The 24,052-nt window shown below is 42.7% G+C and overlaps 1 protein-coding gene across 1 annotated transcript in view; it reads right to left on the bottom strand.

Moving 5' to 3' along the window:
* The window catches only part of zzef1 (zinc finger, ZZ-type with EF hand domain 1), a 29,437-nt gene extending 5,400 nt beyond the window's left edge, over nt 1–24,037 (bottom strand). The window contains 53 exon segments of the mRNA XM_018691402.2: nt 1,133–1,283; nt 2,396–2,561; nt 2,717–2,815; nt 2,926–3,094; nt 3,316–3,459; nt 3,588–3,947; nt 4,161–4,296; nt 4,434–4,534; nt 4,626–4,934; nt 5,052–5,278; nt 5,365–5,497; nt 5,586–5,760; nt 6,347–6,627; nt 7,438–7,601; nt 7,731–7,893; nt 7,895–7,927; nt 9,474–9,646; nt 10,076–10,338; nt 10,444–10,609; nt 10,751–10,889; nt 11,203–11,335; nt 11,504–11,665; nt 11,801–11,920; nt 12,238–12,402; nt 12,485–12,968; nt 13,061–13,151; nt 13,250–13,329; nt 13,469–13,709; nt 13,820–13,953; nt 14,219–14,420; nt 14,516–14,597; nt 14,692–14,861; nt 15,558–15,680; nt 15,782–15,903; nt 16,113–16,278; nt 16,390–16,504; nt 16,598–16,668; nt 16,776–16,909; nt 17,073–17,290; nt 17,413–17,504; nt 17,954–18,172; nt 18,757–18,862; nt 19,053–19,198; nt 19,294–19,385; nt 19,510–19,608; nt 19,872–20,050; nt 20,624–20,740; nt 20,912–21,122; nt 21,772–21,971; nt 22,098–22,281; nt 22,428–22,622; nt 22,750–22,894; nt 23,485–24,037. Coding sequence (XP_018546918.1) covers nt 1,133–1,283; nt 2,396–2,561; nt 2,717–2,815; nt 2,926–3,094; nt 3,316–3,459; nt 3,588–3,947; nt 4,161–4,296; nt 4,434–4,534; nt 4,626–4,934; nt 5,052–5,278; nt 5,365–5,497; nt 5,586–5,760; nt 6,347–6,627; nt 7,438–7,601; nt 7,731–7,893; nt 7,895–7,927; nt 9,474–9,646; nt 10,076–10,338; nt 10,444–10,609; nt 10,751–10,889; nt 11,203–11,335; nt 11,504–11,665; nt 11,801–11,920; nt 12,238–12,402; nt 12,485–12,968; nt 13,061–13,151; nt 13,250–13,329; nt 13,469–13,709; nt 13,820–13,953; nt 14,219–14,420; nt 14,516–14,597; nt 14,692–14,861; nt 15,558–15,680; nt 15,782–15,903; nt 16,113–16,278; nt 16,390–16,504; nt 16,598–16,668; nt 16,776–16,909; nt 17,073–17,290; nt 17,413–17,504; nt 17,954–18,172; nt 18,757–18,862; nt 19,053–19,198; nt 19,294–19,385; nt 19,510–19,608; nt 19,872–20,050; nt 20,624–20,740; nt 20,912–21,122; nt 21,772–21,971; nt 22,098–22,281; nt 22,428–22,622; nt 22,750–22,894; nt 23,485–23,898 — 8,964 coding nt within the window. The 5' untranslated portion in view covers nt 23,899–24,037.
* Nucleotides 24,038–24,052: the final 15 nt, after the last annotated feature.

Raw genomic sequence — 24,052 nt, 5'->3', positions numbered from 1 at the left:
AACAACGTCACTGCATTTAACTTTTTTCCTGTAAAAATGCTGGCAATGGATGGAAGAAGTGAAAGAGTTGCCTTGTATTTTATGAAGCAGCTGCTGTGTGTGCCCTTGTGCAAACACTATAAAGATTTTCATCCATGTATCTCTCTTCTCTTTTCTACTAATGCCTTCATCTCAGACTATTTCAAATTGTGGATGTGGAGCTAGAGGCTACTAACCACTGCAGCACACACTGCTGAGTACTCCTACTGCCCCCTGGTGTTTGTTGACATGTGCTGCTCCACCTGAGCATCTGATTCTCCCTCACATGCAACAACATTCAGTGGGTACAGATGGGAGCACAGAATCCAACATAAATGACAAGTCAGCTGATATAATTTTATGGTCAGATCAGCAGCTTCAGGCCTTGCCAACCACACCTGAAGAGAACAGGAAAGATAATGCTTTTCTGGATCTGTCCTATCCAATTGCATCTACAGATGGGAAACTCCTGGCTGATGGCATGCTCATATTCCTTGAGACTTCTCTTAATTAATAATTCAAGACAATTGAGAGAGAGAGAGAGAGAGAGAGAGAGAGAGGGAGTGAGGAAGATGGAGAGAGAGCCCATACACATCACAAAATGGATAGCATCTCTTCCTCTTCCAAGCAGTCCAGCAGGGAGCCAGTGTGGCACTGCGCTGTCTGGCAGATGGCAGGGCTGGGCTTTGGCCTTGAGCCCAGCACAGAACAGGTGGGTTGAAGAAAAACATGCTCATCTCACAGAGAGTCAGATATTGACAGAGAGGGAGGGGAAGATAGAGGTAAAGAATAAAATGTTGAGTAATTTTTACTCTCATCATTTCATTAAAATTACCTCATACTGAATATATTATCAAACCAAAGAATAAAGAAGAACAAGGACAGGCTGTCTTAAAGGAGAGCACACTAAAATAGTCTCTACATATTATCTATATCACCTACAAAGTCAATAATACCTGTCATCACAATGGAAACAATCAACACAACTAAACAAATATGTAAAATGTCACTTAGCCACACCTCCAGCTTTAACAGCCTGTTTTTTAACCTGGCCTGCATGTATGTGTATATGTGTATGTGTGTGTGTGTGTGTGTGTGTGTGTGCATCACTCACAATGGCACGGGCTTCTGCGATGAAGAAGAGTTCAGTGAGGGCTCTGTGAAGAGGCAGCAGCACAGTAATACCGGTGGGATCCTGGCTCAGGCTGTTTTCCATAGACATAAAGAGTTGCCACAGAGGTCGCAGCAGCGTCAGCTCACAGGCTCTAGAGCGCAAACAAATCAACAGTTAGACAGACAAACACATGTACACAGGCAGAACAGGGAGAACAGGGAGAAAAGCAAAGCTGTGGCTGAAAATGAAACTTAATTCGTTTATTATTCATTCCTAGTGATAAATCTTGTAACATCCATCAGTCATGAAATGACTAAAGGATGAATGGTAATGTTTTTAATTCATAAATCACTATGCTATCTATCTGTATGGTGAAGTATGATGAACACATATTTACAGCAGTCTGAGATGCTTTTGAGTAATGTGTCCTGGTGGACAATGGCGATTAAAGATCCCATCTAGACATGTTGTAACACTTATAAAATACCATAATACTGTTTCAAAAGTTTAACTACTGGAATTATGTGTCACTGTATAGTCTATTCTCAGCATGTGCACTGGAGGTGTTAAATTTCCATATCACACCTGTGTAAGCTGCATGAATGGCTTCAAAACCACTGTGATCTCAAAAAATCCTGCTTGTATGTTCACATCTCAAACTAAAATATAAGCTGAGCTCAGAAAAAGGTCAACAGATGAATGTGAAAACAGTACGTAACAGCATGTGTTTAACTAACAAACATCATTTTGCACAGTTCAAACCAAGTGAAGTAACCAGAGCAAAACACAAAACTTAAAAGTTTAACGATGTGTTTGCTGTCTGTGTGAGCACTAACTTCTCATAAATGGTGTGATGTTGTCACTGTGAACAGACAGCTGCTGAGTCATTCTGCACATATACAAATTCCTAAACACATCCTTTACCTCATTTCCGTGGTGACTACCACTACCACTGCCACGGAACTACATGAGGGATTTACAAAGGCTTTTATGCAAACCCTGTGTAGAGGTGTAATCCTGCACCTCTAGGGAAAACACACTGCTGAGTTAAAAATGTATACTGGGACCTCTTAGCCAACTTATCATTACTTAGGTCAATGTGGATAGGCCTGATGCCCAAATAAATGTTTTACTTTGGAAGTCTATTCATGACAACGTAACCCTACAATTTCAAAAGAATCTCACTGATGACAGAAAAAGTATGAGAATAATGGGAAAGAGTTAAAAGGAAAGATAGAGATGTATAAGTAAGGCTGAGCTTACGTCTGGGATTGACACTGCAGGAGGCGGAGCAACAAGTGAATGGCTTTGAGTCGCTGGTTCCCAGTCTGGCGACAGGCCACACCCACCTGCCACTCCCATATGTCAGCCAGCGGCAGGTGGCTGAGCACTTGGTCATCAGCTAACATCTGCTTCAGTATCTCAAACCCTGATTAAAGACAAGCAAAAGTGCAGAGAGGATTAAAACCTGACCCACCTGAGGATTCATTTAGAGCTTAATCTGCATTTTACTAGCAGTTTGCAGAGTTACTGAAGCAGCTTTGCACAAATGTAAAAGTGACTATCTGTTGTAATGTTAAGTACCTGTCTGGAATCGTCCTCTGTGGCCTCCTGTTACAGTGAACTTGTAGCCCCACTCTGTGTTGCTCATGTCTGACATAAATCTGTAGTACAGGGTATCACCTGAGAGAGACCCACACAGACATGATTTAGACATTACAATTAAACCATCTGAAATGCACACACACAGGCACATATGTTTAGAACAGAAAAAAAATTGACTTTTTCCTCACCAGGGATTTCAAAATCAGACCATTTCTGAGGAGATCCACTGAAATTGTGGACATCCTGGAGGAAGTCACTGCTGCTCGACATGATGAGCTCATCACAGCCTTCCTCTGTGTAGCAGCGGGAGTCAAATTTTACTGAAAGGTAGATGGCCCCTGGGATGTGAACTTTGTCCTGCAAAGAGAAAAGGCGGATTCAACAAAATCTTCAAATTGATTGAAAAAAGGATATAGGACTTCAGAATACAAAAACATAACAGTCAATGTGACACTAAGCTTAATTTTAATACATTTTAATCTGAACTAATAGCCAACTGTAGTTACACTACACAGGACACTGAAATTCAGAAAAACTTCAGTTATGGCTGCTAATGATAAAAAATGCAATTTACCCACCTCAAAGTTGGTGTTGTTGTCATATGGGTGTTTGGACTCTCTGACCTGCACGGCCATACCTGGCTCCTCCATGAACTGGCATGCAGTGAGGGACAGACTGCACAGCATACTCTGGCTGCAACCCTTCAGCACCCTCTGGAGAATCTGATCATCAACAGAATATGTCAGTCACATTAATCAACCAAAACCTCTAATGTATCACATGTGCCAATCACATTTTGTAGACTTTGCATACGCAACACAAACTCCACATGCTCCTCTCTTTTGCCTACCTTCTCCCAGAGCGGCCTCTCCTCCAGCTGCATTAGCATGTCCAGGATGTAAGCCATGTGTGAGGCACCACTCAGTTCCAGGGCCTCCTCGCTTAATGCGGCCTCTGCAGGCCAGTCAGCCAGCAGTGAGGCCAGCACATGGCGGGCATACAGTGTTGCAATGGCCTGATTGACCTTCACTAGATACTGACGAACTGCCCGATTGCTGCGCACATCCAGTTCCTTGTGTAAAAGAGCTGAGCTTTTGGTCCGTCTCTGTTTGGCGTAGCTGAGTTGTAAGTCACTCTCTGAATTGGTGATGAGCTTCTGGGCCACTACGTTGAGCTCCTCTGTGGCTTTTTCACAGTGACTGGGTTTAGACTGTGGGAGGAGGGCAATGATGGGGATATATAAGAAAAATGAGATATGAAAGACATCACCTCCAAACTTTCTCCCATTTATCTTATCTCCTCTTGTCACAGTTAGTAATGTAAATATTTGTAAAGTTCTAGTAGTATACGACTGAAAACCTTAGCCTAATGTACTTAGCTATTCATAATGTATGCTATTTAAAAGCAGTCTTAAAAAGCTCACCACACAGGACACCACAATCATATCAGTGTCCACTGCCTTGGTGTTCCTCTCCTCAGAGCGAGGCCGCCTGGTTGGCTGCCACTTCTGAGCCAGTGTGCGGATTGTCTCATCTGTTTTTATCTCTTCTCCATCAAATCTGAAAATAACACAAAGGCAGAACGCATAAAATGGAGGTAGGTTTTGATTGGAAAATATGACTTTTACCATGGTGGCTCACACAAAGAAAATAGAGTACATTAAAAAGAAATTCTCTATATGGAAGTTAATGCTGACCTCTTCTGCACCTCCAGGAAAAAAGAGTCAGTTCTCTTCATCTGCAGTTCATACATGGCCCGCAGGATGGGCAGAGGGGCGTTTAAGGCATCGTGGGTGATCTGCATTGAAAAAAAAAAAGGGACTTTAAATTATTAGACGATCATATTACATTTAGCTGTATCATGTATTATGAGTAGCATCCCTCATCACCTGGAAGCAAATCTTTGTCTCCTCATCAAGACCCTCTAAGGGGTCGGGCCTGTTGATGTCAGTCTCGTCAGCGCAGCAACTGGAGTGGTCTGAGTCGTGCTCCTTGTCCTGTTCTCTTTGGTCTCGCTCAGGATCCTGAGCCATGGAGTGGATCTCCCTCTTAGAGGAGTAGAGCATGATGGAGAGAATCTCTAGATCTCGCAGCAGCCACAGTTTGCTGAAGCCTGTTCCCTTGCTGCACTTCCTCACCAGCAGCTGAGTCAGTCCTGACTGCTGGATGGCCTCCTGAGCTTGCTCCACTCCATGCTTCTACACAAGAGAACAACATGTTTTGAGAAAACTACCTCTTCAATCATTTTATATCACCTATGCACATTGTTCCTATGCCAGTTCCAGATATTGATATCCCTAGGTTGAGGCAGGTACCTTGAGTGTGTTGTAGAGGCCTTTAAGGGCCAAGGACAGGACCCAGGAAGCCTCCACAGCATCAGGGGAGCCATTGTCCTGGCTGGTCTGCAGCAGGTGGCTGATGATAGAGGTAAAGTTGCTCAGGTAGCGGCTGAGCAGTGTCTTTGGGGATCCCTGGCCCTCTGCCTGCCCTGGAAGGCTGGCTGTAGTGGAATCCTGAGACTGGATGAGTTGGTAGTCCCTCACTATGAAAGAAGGGAAAGCACACAGTGTTAATTCCATGTTTATTTCTGAACACTAGTGGTGTTAGTAGCGCTACTACTGCACCAACCTGTTTTCCTCTTGCGTGTCTTAACGTCCACCACCGCAGCATGGTTCTTTTCTGTGAAGTGCTTGAGCAAGATCATGTTGTGCTGTTCATTGGCGTTGTCAATAAACACCGTCTGGGTGCCCACGCACAGCACCTGACAGACACACACAGGAGTCGCAGTTGGTTTACGAGGGTTAGAAAAGCAGTGTACAACCCTGTGTGTCAGTATGTATTCTACTTACCTCAGGGAAGCCCACCAGCACCAGCAGGGTGAAGAGGTTGGTGCGTTTGAGGGTTTGTGGCAGCTGCTGTATACAGTGATCAGTGAAGGCGGCAATCACTGTGCTCCACTCAGGACAAGCATTCAGACTGTGTAAAATATCGGCTACTGTGCACGCCCAATCCAGACCGATACGACTGCACAAGAAAGGAAGAGGAAATACTTTGTATAAATGACAAATAAGAGCTAAGCTATATGATGAAGAGTGATTGGTGCCATCTGTTAATACATTATTTAACACATAATGATGTTAATGGCGTTAATATGTAATGTGTAAATGAAACAAACACTGGCTCAACAAAGGAAAGCATGTCTTCAATTCACACAGGAATAATTTGAAAAAAGGGCCCATTTGTATAACATTTTAGTATTATATTATATAAATGTGTATTATATAAATATAATACACATTATTAAAGATGGAACACATGCGCCTTACGATAAAAAACGCATAGTTTTTCAACAATGTTGATAATGATAAAACTATCTGGACCCACCTTGTAAAATAAAAACAAGTATAAACATGTAAGTAATATTACTTTCATTTGTTTTTACTTAAGGTAGGAAAATATCTCACATAGCTGTTCTGGATTGGCTAAAATCCATGTAGGTGCTAACAAGTGCAGACTTGGCCTTGCAGTATCAATATCTGCAGCTGTGTCATCAAGGAAATGAATCTAACCAATGAAAAAAAATCTGATAATCAGATTTTCTTTGTTTTACCTGTCTAAACAGACAGCTCCTAGGCTGAAAAGCAGCTGAGTGGTCCTCCAACCCTCCGTGTCTGAAGTGGCTGCGTCTCCTTGTGTGAGCAACTCATATTTGTCAGCAAGGGCCTCTGTAACAGCAGCATCGGCCTCGATTGGAGGGATTCGGAGCAGCAGCTGACCCAGTAGTCCCAGGGTGAGGTGGTATGTCTCATTGAGAGAGCCAGCATTGGAAATGACCGCTCTGAAAAGCTGGGGCAGGATGGAGCTCAGACTGGGCAGAGACAGGGTGCTGCCCTTCAGATACAAGAAAGACAGTGTAAATGTTATTTGTAGATACATTTTTAAAAAGTCAATATTGGTATATTATACATTCAGGAACAGTGTATATTAGGTCCATAATAATTTAGTGTTTTAACTTTACAAATTCTTGTTAGCTAGAAGTATGATTTGTTGCTGAAAGTTATAGTAGAAGATCAATGCCACTCTCATATTTGTCCATTAAATATGAAGCTACAGTGAGCAGCCAGACAGTTTAGTTGAGCACAAAAGCCAAAAATGACAAAATGCACCTACTAGTACCTCTAAAGCTCACTAATCAACTTGTTATATCTCACTTGTTTCAAAACAAGTGAGTAAATACAGGACTGTATTTCTTAGACAGGAGCAGCGACCTCCTGGAGTCTCTGTTTGGTTGACCCTAAGTGACCCAGAGGTGAAGTTTAAACTCTAGGAAAGTCTGTGTGTCCAGCCAACAAATAAAATGGCACATGACCTCCTGTAAAACCAGAAGTAATTGTTTTAACACTGTGGTTTTTGTACAGATTAAACAAATGAGATAAGGCATGTTAATTAGAGCGCTTTAGAGGTACTGGTAGGCAGATTTTGCTACCTGTAAACAGAGCCTGGCTAGTTGTTTTCCCTCATTTCCAGTTTTTATGCTAAGCTAAGCTAACTGGCTGCTGGCTTCATAGCAGTATTTATCCTCTCATCTAACTCTCAGCCTAAAAGCAAATAAGCATATTTTCTAAAATGTCAAACCATTTCTTTAGAGTCTCACTTCACTCAGAATCTCAACTCTAAAAACTGATCTTTAGTTTGACATACTGGTTTGGCTGGTGGCAGCATGGCTGCTAGTAGTCCCAAGATCCTCTCTCTGGAGCACTCTGAAAACACATGCTCCTGTAGGGGAACCTGGGGCAGCCTCTCATCTGTCTCCTTGACAACGTCCGATGCTGGGGAGCTGACTGTCCCTGGCACAGATTCTGAAGCTGAGCGTGATAAAAAAAACACACACACACACACACAAGGTTGATTCAGTCAGCTAAGGGATAGTGACAACCAGTAAAGGACAAAACCACTCCTGTAATCAGATTGATAGAGGTAATCTTAGTACTTACGCCGGACAATGGGAGAGAGGGGGTCCTCACTGGACACAGATGGTGTCTGGCTGAGACTTGGGGAATCAAGGGTGTCTTGAGTAACCAGCTTCTTTTTCTCTCCCTCTCCGGTGCTTGGGGGGGACAACATCTCTGGGGGAGCAGGGGGAGGAGAGCCCACCTCCCTTAACCTTTTTCTCCTTACCTGATGGTTTACTCTGGTGGTGAACAGATAACAACAATTCAGGAAAATGACAGTCCAACAGTAGTTCTTCAACTGCTAAGATACTATATACTGTTTTGCATTATAGACTTCAGAAGCTTAAAAACAAGCCTTTCTTCAAATGTTAGTATGGTGTTACTGTTTTCATGGACTCAAAAACTGAAATAGAAACACAGACTAAACAGTAATTGTGACAAAAGTTTAGGTATTCCTATACTTGTAAAATGCTGTGACCTTCATTAACTTGTTAGGCTTTAATTGACTCATTAGGACTTATAAATTTCAATAAGAATTGTCACCTGATGACATTTCCAGAGCTTGAGCAATTCTTTGTCTCCTCAAACCTTGTGGTAAAACTCAATTACCATGGGCTCCTTTAAGCAGCTGACTCAAGATCTGAAAATGAAGCTGATGTCTACAAAGCAGGGGAGGCTATAAAAAGATATCAAAGTGCTTCCAATTTGAAATTTCCACTGTCTGAAATATGATCAACAGAGAGCAGTTAAGGGGAACTGTGGAAATCAAGACATGATCTGGAAGACTATAAAAACTTTCCAATAAAGCTACAGGAAGCTGACACAGGAGTGGTGGTGCATTGTTCCACTGTGCAGTGTTCATGCACAAACTGGGTCTACATGGAGGATTCATCAGAAGAAAACCTTACCTGCGACCTAATCAAAAAAGTGAGTGTCTGAAGTATGCAAAGCACATTGCAGAGATGGATTCCACTTAATATCAGCAAATTCTGGATGCAAATGTCCTGCAGTCAAGAGACTGAAACTAAACAGAGACTGGCTTCCACAACAGTACAACGATCCAGAGCAGATCTCAAGATCCATCATGAACTACTTCAAGAAACACAAGCTGAATCTATTGGAAGGACCCTCACAGTCCCATGACTTGAACATGACTAAAAATCAGTGGGCAGTTCTTAATCATGCCGTGAGTGCGAGACAGTCTAAACATATCTCAGAACTTGAGGTGATCTGTAGGAAGAGTGACTGAAAATTCCTAAATCAAGAATAGAAAGAGTCTTAGCTGGTTACAAATAGCATTTGCAAGCTGTGATATCTACCAAAGGGAGGGTACTGTCTTAGTAGGGTGCCCAAAATTTTGTACACACCACAGTCACTGATGGACTATATTTCTTAGAGCATTAATTAAACAGTGCATTAACATTTGAAAAAGGCTCATTTTTATGTTTGCTGCAGAGATTGCATTTGCTTCTTTTCACTTCAAAAAACAAGTATGTATTTTGTCCAGAGGTGCCTAAATGCATACACCTGCAAGTACATGTATGTATCACAAAGTATTTTTGTACATCAGCTAAAATGAGTGAATGTTTTTTGTATGAATCTAATATTGTGACTTGCTGATCCACATTCACCTACATACACATACTCTTGCACTGAACTCAACCCAGCTGCTCTATTTGTTTCTTGTGTGTGTGTGTTCTACTTCCTGTTACAGTAATGATTCACTCCCAAAACAGAGATCATTCAGTCTCCATATTATTTTCTAACATGTCTCCTGTTCCTCACCTTGTCCCTGGGAGATGATGGAGAGCAGATTGCTGCAGTGCTGCCAGGGAGAGAGGAGGTGTCAGTGGCTGTGCTGAGCTCCTGAGAGGACTCTGGAGAGACTGGACACAGCTCACTATCAGAAGCCGATTCATTGGAGGAGAGTAAAGCAAGCAAAGCTGAGGAACGTAGACCTACACGGAGAATGATAAAGAAGGGTTAATAAACAGAAAAAAAAATACAGATTTGAAGAACCTGAGATACAGTGTGACAAATGGATTAACAATGAAGCACCTTATCCTCTCTGAAAGCCAGTGTTTTATCTAAAGGAATAGTTCAACATTTTGGGGAATATACTTGAGTTATATGAGAAGATCAATGCCACTCTTGTCTAGTCGCTGTAAGGTTGCCAGCTGACCAGCGGAGGTCACTGCTCCCAACTAGGAAACAGTCCACCCATGCTTATAGCCTTCATGGAAAGCTAAGCTGACAGTCTGCTCAGTCTAGCGTCATATTTTGTGTCGACACATGAGGGTGGTATCTTCTCATCTAACTCTTGGCAAGAGAGCGAATAAAACAAGCTGAAGTATTCCGTTAAACACAACATTCTGGTCTGGACTTGCCTTTGCCAGTCTGCCCCTTGAGCAAGCAATCGGTGATGAGTTGGGAGCAGTATGTCTGCAGGGCTGAAGCCCGGTTCAAGGTGTCGCTGTCCAACATCTCTCCCTCCATCTGCTTCTCACTGCTCAGTTCTGATGTGTACAGGGCCAAAGCAGCAAACAGCAGCCAAGAGTAATTGTGGATGTAGGGCTGGATCAAGCGGTGACGGTCGCTGATTCGTATGGTCACCATGGGGTATACTGTGATCCGATGGGTGGGCAGATGGCTAGAGATGGGAATATTAATAAATAACTGAGTTAACAACTCTCAGGTAAACCCCTGAAAAAAAAGTGTGTTTTGACAGAATAACATTAAAGTTTAAATGTGTCACCTGTCAGGATACTTCTTGGCATTGTAACAACCAAAGCAAAGGTCAAAGTCTTCGCACACGTTGCAGTTGATCCTGCTGCCTACAATGAGCCCCTGGCAGTGGTCACAGGCATATTCCATGTTCACCATCTCATGGTCGTCCTCGTGGCCTTCAGGCTTGGCACCACCTAGTTAGAAACACACACCTACAGTTAAGTTTGGTTGAAGCCAACTTATGAATGGTGCAATTATTCTATTTGCCTTAACTCTGGGCTAAGAGATACTCCTGTGTGACTGTATGAATAGTGTAGCAGAGTGTGTGAGCTCACTGAGGAAGCAGGTCTTGCAGAGGTCCATATCCATGCACTGGAGACATCGGTAGCGGTGCCAAGGTGCCATCCGTTCACAGCCATCACAGGAAATGACAACATTGAGCAGGTCACAATAGCGTGCAATGAACATGTGCATCTGTGGACAGGACCAGTTACATTATCATCAAACTTTGTAACATAGGCTGAGAAAACCTCTTCATCTACTTTTTTACTTACCTACAACCTATTGAACATCCATATATTCACAAACATCATTTAAGTCAGCAGTATTTTTGCATTTTGGATTGGGTATGCAAAAAAAATTACAGAATCTATCTATTCAGTCAGGTTTAACAGTGAGAGCCATCTGTTTCCTCAGGCAGCTCCGAGTAATGACAATTTTCCTTGTTTTCTAATCATTGCACTATGTCTCTTATGACATACAGCAGCACAGTACAGACGTACAGTACCTTTCTCCTGTCCTCCATGGAGTCCTCCTCCTCGATTTTGTCATACCACTTCTCAAACATCCCGTCCATACACTCATCCATCCACTCCTGGTTCTTCTTGTAGTCAGCAATTTCATCTTCCTCTGTCCATTGACTGAAGATGAATTTAAACCACAGACTGAATCAACCATCTCCACAATTTAACTGGCTGGAACACTATTTAACATCTTGTCTTTAGCTAGACTTTGCAATATTATCAATAGAAAAAGCAATTAATTTCCACTGTGTGGTGCCTTATATTCTGAGGTGAGTCTGATATTACCTGATGGCAATGTCATGAACACTGATGTTTTCCTGAGACATGCTGAGCAGGATGTCAGGAAGCTTGATATTCAGGAAGAGAAGAAGGTCATGTACCTCCCAGCTCATGTCTAGAAGGTGCAACAAGCAGGTCTGCACACATGACAGGGCTGGTAGCAGGGCTCTGGAGAACAGTGATGAGGGTCTGGTTACACCACTGCACACTTGGAATTACTCTCATCACTGCTGCTATCGTTTTTTTTAATTTCAGTGAATCTAGTTATCAGTGCACATGGTTGGTTGCAAAGTAAGAGCTTACTTCTCATTGAGGCTGCTGAAGCCTTGTACTGCTTCCACCAGCATGAGCACCAGGTGATGGTAGGAACGCCTCACCTCCTCCCCTAGCTTCTGCCCACTGTCTGACAACTGGGAGAAATAACTGACAAAGAGAAAGCAAATCTTGGGTGAATTACTATTACACAGTTGTATGTTTTTCATGCAGACTTTTTACACAACATTTATTTCCCTCTCAAAATGTACTTGTTATTCATGTGTCTTTAAATGTCATCATTGTCATCAGTATAGCAGAGGTCAGAGCAATCTACTTTAGGAGAACTATGATCGATTCCTCTCTTTTTAGCATCTCAGAAACCAATCCATACTGTTATTTCATAAAACTAGACTAAAGTATTAACATACACCACATAAAACTGACTGTTGTTTCACTTAAACTGAAAAGCTTTCCAACAGGTGTACCTAGTGAAGTCTTTCTGACATGTTAGCAGCTCCTGTAAGAAGAGAATGCAGGGGGCTTGGAAGAGGTGTGGCTTTCCCAGGGAATGTAAACACTGCTGAACCATTTCCAGGACCTTGCACACACTCAGAGCCTGGGCTCTGTTCAGGGACAGGGTCTGCAGAATACTACAGGAAGAAGAATCTGATTACTTAACCCTGCATGTTACAAATTACATAAATGCAAAATAGAAGACTGACGGTCAGTAACCTTGCTGTTGTCAGAGCCTGGTCCTTTATGAAGTTTAGGATGTGTTTGAGTATCGGGTAGCGATCCTTGACAGAGGGGGTCAAGCGGGGCTCTTCTATAGATCGACAGGACAGAAGGCGTAGCCGTGCCCGACTGAATGGAGGTTTACGGGGGAAGGCAGAGGGTGAGGCTGGCTCCCCTGGCTGGGATGAGAGGCTCTCTGTGGAGCCTCTGTGGCCTCGTCTGCTGTGCCCAGAAGATGAGTTTGGGGCTTGAGCGCCAGGGGACTTGTTCTGTCCTGCCCTAGCATCACTGCCCTCCTCAGCCCCTGCAGGCTGAGGTCCCAGAGAGGAGCTGGCCTGGAAGTCCCCTTCTGAGATTGAACTTGAGCGGAGGAGTAGAGCGCTGCTACCCTCTGCAGCTTTGAATGAGTCACTGTCCTGACATGTTACTCCACAAGGGGCGAATCTGAACAGCAGGAGACTCTTCTCAATACACATATCAGCTAGAAGGAAAGAAGATGACACAAGTAAGCAAAAATAATATTCAGGAGATAACACAGTCAATGAAAAGCTTTACATTTGCTGAAGTCCTAACCTAATGTCTCCATGGTAACCTCATCAGGAACCCCTTCTTTGTCATCAGGAACGTTCATTTTGCCAACTAGGTATCTCTGCTTCATCTCAAGCTGATGGGGAGAAAAAACATCATCAACATAGAAGTCCAGTGACACAATCAGAAATTCAGAAGTAGATAATCAACAGAGACATTAATCCTGTCACTCACCATCCACGTTCTGATGCTGTCTGCTAGTGAATACACCTGCACAAACTCTTCACTTAGACAGGACGTGCAGTCTTGATTAACTAATCATATGAAGACAAAACAGAATGTGAATTGAATTGACCAAGTTAATCAACCATGCAGAATTACCATGTTAACAAACAACAAGAAATAAACAGAACAGCTTTTGCTCTGTGACCACAGATTACAGCCAGGCATTACCGTAGGTCTTCAGGGCATGATTGAAGGCTGGTGTGTGGTACACCATGGCTGCCCAAATGGCATTCACGGCTTGGTCTGTCTTTGACCCGGAGGCTATCTCATTCCTCATTGTTTGTCTTCTGCAGGACTGCATGAGTTTCCTCATCAGCTCTGTTCTACTGTCTGTTGGTTCCTGTGAGGGGTTCCAACGCGCAAAGTCCTCCAGGAAGCTCATTAACTCATCAAGAGACCATGCATTTGTCTGTTCACGCAGAAAAACAACAAGGTAATGGAGCAATATTTATCAGATGAGCTCATTGCAATGGTGTAATCCTACTTCTACAGAACTTGAGTAAGCAGACTTAAACATACCTGTTCTGTGGGTGTTTTAGTCTGATTGGTCTCCCTTGTTTCACACAACCCGTGTCGCAGGATGGGTTTCCATAAAGGAGAAGATTGAACATGGGACATTTTCCCTGCTGGAAGCTCCTTTACCGTGTGTATCTCTGGAATAGACAGCAACCCACAAATGTCAGAGTGACAATCTGTCACTGAGGGCCTGAGAGATGCTTGAGTAAAATATCATTCTGAAGCAGTCTGAAATGAATTCATGTCATATATGTTTAACAATTCCCTAACTTTGCAAGTTCTGTTCCTATAAGCCCCAAATAAACAAGATTAGTAAAGTTCTGACTATGGTCCAATGCATTTATTCCCAAACTTTGCACACAGAAGGCTTTGTTTGATGAAGGTTGTGGGAAACAGTTTTACCATGAGGGGATTTCAATGCCAGAGTCCTAGATGCAAGACGACCCATCAGGCGAGCCACCAGCAGCTGCAAGTCCGACATCCAAGAAATGGTGATGTCTGGCAGACCCAGGGCTGTCACAGTGAACTTGTAACCCCACTCATTATTACTGCTATCAGAGTGGAAGAGGAACTGGAGCTGAGGGCCAGCATCAAATGTCACTTTCTGAAGGAGCAATGAGAAACAGCAGACATGTGTAAAGGAATTAAGCAACAACAGTGTTTTATACAGAGACAATGCAGTGGTTTCCAAAATCCTACCTTTGGCCACTTCTCAGTTCCAACTTTCATATCATAGCGGACCTTGCCACCTCTAGAATCTGTGAATTCTAGGTAGTCATACCTATGAATGTCAAGAGAATAGAGGACGGGTAAGTAAAATCCTTACTAGGAATAAAAAAATTTAAGTAAAAAATTTGAAATTTGACATAGGTCACCTCTTCTCTGTCTCACAGCGTTCATCAAACTCCACCTCAAAGGATGTAGCACCAGGGCAGGCAAAGATGCTGGTCTCATGGCGGCTATTCTCATAGTTGTGAGGGGACTCCATGTTCCAGGTCCTCAGCACGACTGGCTGCTGTGGCTGGTGCCAGCTCTCCTGATCCACCTAACAGTGACATGTCCAGATTAGGTTTGTTAAACTCAGGGGTAGAAAGCAATTAAGAACATTTACTTACATTACTTTACTTAAATTTGTTGAACTTAACTTGAGTGTACCCATGTTGTGCTAATTTATCCTTCTACTCCAGGGGGAAATAGTGTACTTTTTACTGCACTATATTTACCTGAAACAGTTTACCAATTACCAATTAGCGGTTACTTTGTGGATAAAGATTTTACATATAAAACATAAGATAAGTTCATAAATGGAATGATGGAAATATAGTTAACTCAACAGTATACTGAACTCTTCAATTTAGCTCAACCTCTACCAATAACAACAATAAACAGCTACTTAAACATTAATGCATAAGTAATAGTAATAATAGTAGTAGTATATAGTAGTAATAGTAGTAGTAATAGTAGACTGTATAACAGTCACAGAGGCAGTTTCTTTTACTTTTGATCATTTAAGCACATTTTCCTAATTGTACTTAATAATTATTAATAAGAAGTGCCATTATTGCAATATTGCTACTTTTACTTGAGTAAAGTATCTGAGTACTTCTACCACGTTGCTGTACTTCATAACCATTACGCCCTGAATACTGGTCTACTCTTTCACCATTCCCATAATCATACAATGGGATGGGAGGCTGTATAAATTCAGGTGCATTAAGGTCTATGGTCAGAGTGGACTGACCTTAGAAAAGATGTCTCCAGTGTCACTGGACAGGTTTTTGAGTAGCTCGACCAGAGAGGAGAAGCTCTTCAGCAACACACTGTGAGGGATGTCCAAAGAGCACAGCTCCAGGAGGAAGATCATCTGCCAGGATCAGAACAAACATTGTTCAGATTCACTCAGCACAGTCAACTCTGTAACTGCGCGAGAAGGCAATTCAAAATCACAAGATAAGAGTGTATTACCAGTTGTCTGAAGACTGTGGCCAGGATGGAGCTGCCTAGTTTGTCAGTGATTTCAGAACCGGTGTGCCTCTCCAGCAGGGAACCAAGGGTGGTCTTGATGCTTCCCAATACCTGATCCACATCTATTGAGAGAGCAGGTTGAAATAAACCATTTTTTTTTCATTTATTCCAACAAACTTTACTCAAATTCTTTGCTCTGTTGGACAATCACTTAACTTATCATCATCAGGATATGTGATCATGTTATATTGTCCAACTGTAGACACATAATCTAACTCTGATAATAGAGGGTAATTTGATTCAGCAATGCAACACTATCACTGGATCTCACATTTTAGAAGGATGTCTCTTGCCAGCTCCATAGCGACAGCTGTGGAAGCTCCTCCTTTGAGCTGCAGGTAGCACCAGGAGAGCAGACTACCCTGCAGTGCCCAGAACAAGGACAGCAGCACCGCCCTGCTGGCTCCACTACTCCCATCCACCATCATGACTTCACACTAGGAAACAGTTGAAAAGGGTGGACATTAGAAAAGTAGATAGAAACATGTAATTTCACTTCAAGACATGAAGAGATGGAGAGGATGTTGTGTGTGTGACAGAGGTCTCACCTCTCTTGCTGCCACCAGCAGCAGTGTCTCCATGACTGACAGTATGGGGCTGATGTCAAAGTCTGCAGAAGCTCCTTTAGGTGGGAGCAGGAGAAGGCCACTTGGATCCTGGTCACTGCACAGAGACAACACAGCTGTTACTGATCCATTGTGATCTAAGTGTGTGAGAGAATGTGATGATGTGTTTATGTATCTACAATGTGCTTACCTGAAGTAATTACAAAGTGATTCAAATGTCACCTTTACCGACTCTGGCTGATCCTCTTCAGTAACATTTTTCTGTACAAAGGAATATTATTTTATTATTATATCATTATATATTATTATATCATCAACATATATCATTACTATTATTCTCATTATTGTTGTTGTTTTTATAAACTCACCATCATGTGGAAGAGTTTGTCCCGCCTGTCGTGTTTATCAGGGAAGAAAACAGCAGCTCCATTGCGAATGGCCTTTACTGCTTCCCTGTGCAAAGCTTTTTCCACTACTGTCTCACCCTCTGGACCATCCACAACTAAAACACAACCATGGTAAATATCACTGCACATATTTTCACAAACACTTTGAAATTAAACATGAGAAATTGCTACTATCCAATGAGCCTCCACAGAAAAATCTAACCCTGTAACCATAATGGTCTTCTACTCCAAGCTGTATGAAAGTTGACAGGTTCTCACTGTGGTAGAGGTGAGTGGAAAGCTCCCTCACGGCCTTAACAGACTCGTTCACAGGCTCTTCACTGCTGGATGTGGATGGACAAGCTGCTGCGGCTCCTTCACTGGGTGCTCTGCTCTCCTCTGGGCCCTGGGAATCCAGTGGGTTGGGCAGCATGGGGAAACAGTTCTGCATCAGCTGGAGCAGAAGAACTCTGCTCTTCAACACCTCCTCTCCATCACTGAGACAAAGACATATGCGTGATTACAGGTGAGAACTTAATATGTCTAGATTTTTCCTACAGACTGCTGGGTTTGATTATTGCTGTAATGAATGTATGCACCCACAGTATTTATAACTCACATCTCCCTGAGTTTACTGTAGAAGTTCCAGAAGAGGCTGAGGCTGAGACCATTGAAGTCCAGAAGATACTTCTGCTTGAAATGAGAGGCATCCTACACAAACAGATAGACAACTGTTTAAACACAACAACTGATAAACAATAAAACAGGACAGATTCTGAAATAGAAGTTCAGCAGTACTGTAAAGGAGATGTTACAATTTCTGCTAATGGTCACAAGTGAGCAGACTGACTCATCAATGTAGTGAAAGAAAATTAGTAAAGAAAAAACACACAAAGAAGGAAGTTAGTTCAGCAAATGAGATATACTACTATGGTACAACACAAGACCACAGGAGGAAATAATGTCAGAAGATTTTTCTCATTGGCCTTTTGGTCTTGTGCTGTGTGGTGCCATGAAGCAATTCAGTAGACAAATATACTATCAGCTACAGAATTATGGCATTTAATGGTAATCATACTAATGTACTATGTACTGCTAATACTAATGATATTTAAATGTTGTACACACTATACCACCTTCAAGCATTGATCAGTAGTTACCATGTCTCTTGTAAGCTGTTGAATGAAAAATAATGTCTTGTTGAGTAGACAAAGGCCAGTGACAGCATCATGGTTGACGCTCTCTCCCTCTGAACTGAGATCATCTAGGTCTCCCAGCCTCTCTGCCCCGGGGCACAGGTAACCACTGAAGCTGACAGACTGCACACCAAGGCGTTCAGCAGAGTCCTGCCTGGTGCAGAGGAATTTCACCATCAGGAACTGAAAAAAAAACAAGGAAAATTAACTGGGGATATAATTCCTTCAAGGATTTAACAATTTCCTAAAAGAACTGGACAGTGCAGTGTTCAGCAAACATTACTTGAACAGGAAATAGTAGTTCATTTGTTGGGGACTACTTAAACTGCAGATTAATACACATTGGATGAGCTTGTGAGTATTTCAACAACAGAATGATGGTTGTGGGGTTGACTCAAAATAAACTGCAGTGCCCATGTTTATTGTAATGACGTAACATGCCATCTGGTGCAACAGTGTGGCTCACTGATGTGTACTGAACAGTTTTTGGATAAGTATGGAGCTCTATGGCACAGACAGAATAACATATATCATGTTTGGATACACAGAAAATATCTGTTGGTGAGATCAAGTTATTGGTATTTTTTATATTTTTCATTGGATTTGTGGACTAGGGTTAAAAATAAAATATAGTCTTATCAAATATCCTTTAAGAGGAAACTGCTTAAAGGATAAGATACAAAACCCTTAAGTTATACAATAAGGTTCAAATGATTAAAGAAGACTAAGTAAATTCTATCTTAGTCTTAACTGGATGCAGTATGTACCTTTGCAACTCGACACTGCTGCAGCTTGATCTCCACATCGTTCCAGTCCTCCTCGAGCTCAAACCAGCCAATCGGCTCGTCCTCAGACTGTGCTGGAATCTTCACACTGCAGGTCAGGTGACAGCATGGTGTACCATTCACATAAACCACTAAAGCAGACCCCCCACACACAGGAAAACTACTTGTACTCTCTACTGTAAGACTGAATGATTCACTGAAGTGCTCAAAACACAAAAGCACACTAAACTAAAATGTAAGGAATAATTAAACTCAAACTGTTACTGATGGATCCTTACTTGTCTTGTACAAACTCTTTGTAGTCCTTGTAGTCCCACGAGTCATACTTTTTGAACCTCTTGAAATGTTTCTCTGCATCAAATGGGTCTTCCTCCTTGTATGCAAACACCAAACCACATTTTGCTCCAATGGCTCCTTTTCGTACCTTATCACACAAACAAGAGAAGAAGTGTTATGTACAGTAGACCTGTATCACTGTCAGCATTATCACTAATTCTGTGAAATCATGGGGAGCCTCACTTTGATCTTCATCTGAGTGACCTGGAAGTTGCTCTGGTCCTCTGTCGACAGGATAACACTGGCTTTCTTCCTGCCGCTCTCTGTGAGAAAACCTAAGGAGCAGACATTCATATTTGTAACCATACTTGGGAGCATGTTCATCTTAAAGTACTTTAAGTACTTTAAGTACAGTATGAACATGTTGTACTTATGAATTGTTACTGATCTCAGTTGTACCATCTCCAGTGGAAGATTCTGTTAGCATGTTCTCTGGTCCTGATTTCTCCTCTTTACTCTTTACATCACAGGCCTGTAGGTGCAGCTGGAGGGGCTTCCCTGCAATGCAACATAAATCATTATGACAGTTCATTTTCTGTGGCATCACTGTTAATCATTTGATCATCCTCCATACAGGTTATAATTTCATTCCTACACTGAGAGGCTATGATCACCACGCTGCATCTTTGTAATAGAGTAGGCAGTTCTCTCCTGCATAGTCCACTAATGCATCTCCTCCTTGTCTAAGCACTTTCTCTCCTGGCTCTATGGTCTCAAATGTCCTCGTGTGAATGAGAGTAAAGGACGGTTGGTCACATTACCATTGCGATAGAGTAGTCGCAGCCTAACGGAGGCCATGGACACGATGAGGGAGGAGGCCTTGTACTCTGCCTCTAAATGATCGCTGATGCAAGACAAGGCCTGGAGTACTTTTGCCACACTACCTCTGGCCAGAGCGAAGGCCAGGAGGGTCAATTCTGCATCAGGACTCACACAGCAGCTACACAGGAGCACAGAAACAAACACAAGTTAGTTTTGGAGATGCATGTAGTTGTATTATATAAGAATCTATTTCAAACAGCCAAAAGTGTTTTAGCCAGCTAAATAGAAATTCATACATGGCCATGAATATCTATAGAATGATCCATAACCTCCTCCTGTGTCTAGCTTCAGGGGGGAGGTGTGGACTCAAAGTCTGGTTTTAACAGTTTGGATGTTTGAAATTAAACAAACTGAAGATTAAGGTCTGATAAGAAAAATGCTTATTGTGTGACAGTTTTATGTTTCACCATAGTGAATGCCATAGTGTTACATGCATTACTGCAAAATAACATGATAATTTAATTATTAAATTTGATTATTTCAATCATGTTGTTGCTGCTTTTATTGATATAGACCCTGATCACCACTGGAGCATTTACAGTACATTAAATGGAATGCTAATCATGTGTCATCACCCACACAGTCAATACTAAGATTTTAGTCTGTTTTCGTTGTGATGATGTCAGCGTTATGAGCTCAGTGTGGCAGTGATGGATGTGAGTGCGCAGATGTAATCCCTGCAGGTCATTACTCGGCTATCCTGAGCAGAAATCCATCCACCTCCTCCAGGATGTTCAAAGAGAAGAACTTGGGGAACTCTGTGGATGATGGTGTTAGGGACAATGGTGGCATATGCCGTAAGGCTTTTCTAAGGGGGAGAACAACACAAAGAAACCTTAGAAACCAGGCACTGACTGGACAAATCACTATATTTAACTGCAATGCAATAAGAACTGAAACATCATGTTACTTACTTACAAAGATTGTTACACTCTTTTTTTAATCATTCATATGCAAAAGCATGAGTAGTGCATCTTACTGTGTGCTCTGAAGAACAGTCTGAGCCAGTGCAGGGTTAGTCTCCATGGAGGCAGTGACCAAGGAGGTGAGGAGAGACAGGTACCAGATGGCTGAAGCATCTGAAACAGACACCTCTTTACTCTTGGTAATCTGATATCCAAGAGTCTTTAAGCCATGAATCCGTGTGTCACATCCGTCGCTCAGGCACCGTTTAATGTTGATTTGGACATCTGGGGTTTGGTGAGGAGATAATGCGGTTAGCAGACTGATGGAATACATCATGAAAAAATGCCACAGTCAGTTGCTTCATCTTCTGAGAGGGACATAAAATAGATGTTGACTTGGGGAGCCAGGAATAAAACAGATGACTTCTACTAATAATGAATTCTAGTTTGCTTACTGTAATCTAGCAAATCATTTGCAGCATAAAGCACAGACAGGCTGTGACTGATTCAGCCTATAGTTCAAGCTGCAAACCACAGGACAGCTTTTAAAGTAGCACAGCTGAATTTGTCACCATCATTTAAACCTCTGCTAATATTTGTTTTATTCTTGCTCACAGGTGCCTCTGATTCTCACTTGATGATATTCTCAACCATTTATATATCACTGAATAAAAAAAACAAGCTTGTCCATTTTAGACTAGTTTCTGTGTCCCTGCATTGGATCCCTTCAATCCTAGGCTCATGGCAGCTTGTACGTGGATTCAAAAGTGAAGAATTTAACCACTCAACTATCAATGAACCCAGCATGCTCTGCCTTCACTGAAGGGGAGCTAATGAGAAACAAAGTTTCCCAGCAAGCATCAGTGAGGGAACACACAGGCCCAAGATATATTAACACTCAGCTAAACATATAGATTGACAGGTGGTGACTCACAGGGATGTGTGATGTTGGCATTCTCCAAGAGAGCTATGTAGCCCGTGACATTGCTGGGGATACGAATATCTCTGATTTCCTGCAGGGAACGCCGGTTTTTCCCCACAGCAACTGAAACCAGCTGAGGCATGTAGCTGTGGTCATTAGAAGCCACAGCAATGGCTAGCCGTCTCAAAACCACATCTGGTTTCATTTTCAATCTGTGAAGCAGAAAAGAGATGAGTTCTAACCCTAAAATTGATGATATACGTGTGGGCCAAAAGCACCAGAAATCAAGGATCAAGCTTGCATGACAATCAGCTGTGAAGTACTGAGTCACATATTACCTGATCCAGTGTGAGCGTGCACTACCGTCTGACTGCCAGAAAGATGCAGTTTCTCCATTTGTCATCTTGTAAATGTCAGCAACATTGGATGAAGCTTCTATCGTGCTGTAGCACTGTGTGACCACCTTGACCTTGTCCACCTCTGGATCACGGTCCAGCTCTGCTCGGTACTGGATATCTAAATCTGCAAGAAACAAATACAGATTAGGGAAAACTGTCTTGAAGTTGTGTGGAGACGGGACACAACTGCACTGCTTAAGTATATACAGTAACCATATGCTTAAAATATACAGCAGAACTTTTTTTTTCATGCCCATGTCTGGTGTTCACCTTTCTCCTTCTGCAAGAGAAATTCCAAGAAGTCCTGGACCACACTGGACCTCATGGTGCAGATACTGTTGTAGCCTTCTAAGATAGGGAAAGGGATGGCACTGCTGGGAATACGATTCCTGTGTAAGAACTTAAGGATCTTAGAGGCATGTGCCCCTAACCGATCTTTGGTCTTGGAGAATATGTCAACAAAACCTGTGGAAACAATACAAGGAAAGAGGTGATATTGATTTTCAGGGCTAACTCTTCTGCCTTCTAGTGACAATATCTATCCAAATAAGCTTGGGCTTGCACTCCCTAGTAAACAAATCACATCTCATACCTGGGGTTAAGGAGCACGCCTGTAGTTGTCTTATCACATGACTCAGCTCTCCCTGTAGATTAGCTCCATTGGAGTTCTTCAGAGCAATCAGCATGCTCTCTACGTCCACCACCCCATCCCCCTCTGCATCGAACTGTCCAAAAGCCTGAGACAGGGACAGAGACAGTTCACATTGTGACACTTTACATACTGACAAAATCACTTACATTCTTGCACAGATTCACAACAACCTGTAAGGATACAACTCTTTAACACAAATGGGCCAATCAGTTGGTATCCTTTCAATAATTTGAAGGAACCATGTAGCGTGTGGTATTCAAAGCAAAACAGTGGCATTCCATGTCTACCTACACAAAGCCAAAGGCAGACTAAAGTACACATTCATTAGTTAACCCATTCATTTGCAACCTTTGGTTGAACAAATGTCAGCCAACAGACAACAAAGCAGCGTGTTATGCTCAAAGAGGCCAAAGCTGAAATGCCAGTGACAATAAAACTGGCAAGCAAAGGTGACCCAATGACAGCTCATTTGTATGGTTTCATTGCACATCCTTAAGATTACAGGATATCTGCCCCTCTTATGACCTCACCAGGCAGTCATATTTACTAATCACTCATCATAAATGAGCATAACAACAGCTATCAGCCGTTCTACCCTTTACACCTGGGACGCACATTACAAATCATGACATTTCACAACACTTGTGGGAGGCACGCTTTTCTATGTCTGTATACCTCTTCACATTCATCTCTCGGGACATCTCTGCTCTCAAGCATTTCACAAAATTGTTCGACATTGACAGACTCCTCTCCTCGGTTTAACCGGTCCTCTAGCCACCGCACCAGGACACCCTCATTCCCGGCCAGGACAGACTCCTGAATGGCGACTCCTGAGTCGCTAATACGGGCCGCTGCTTCTCTCAGTTTCACTTGCTCTAAGAGGACTCCGGGGCTAGGTGGCCCACCGGTGGGCACGGGCAGGTTATTCGATCCCCTTCCGCTCCTCCCAGAACCGGAGCCACCACCGCCTCCAACACCGCCGCCAGTGGCTGCAGAGGCCGGACTGTCTTCCGCGAAGCCAGGACTCTCCGTTTCTATGTCTTCCTCGTCGCCGCTGCCTCCACCGCAGCCGCTCTCTGCGTTCCCCATGTTTGTTTCACCGACCTAGGGCTCCCCCGAGAATCTCTGCGGCCCACTGGGTGTCAGTTTTGAGACGTTGTGCCGGTCTGTACACAGACCTCTCAAACGTTCACCTACAGCTAGAGCTCTGCCGTTCACTACTACCGCATTGACGTACTGTACG

Source organism: Lates calcarifer, linkage group LG20 (genome assembly GCF_001640805.2).
Source record: "Lates calcarifer isolate ASB-BC8 linkage group LG20, TLL_Latcal_v3, whole genome shotgun sequence".
Classification (NCBI taxonomy): domain Eukaryota; kingdom Metazoa; phylum Chordata; class Actinopteri; family Centropomidae; genus Lates; species Lates calcarifer.
This window is presented reverse-complemented; position numbering and strand designations above follow the sequence as displayed.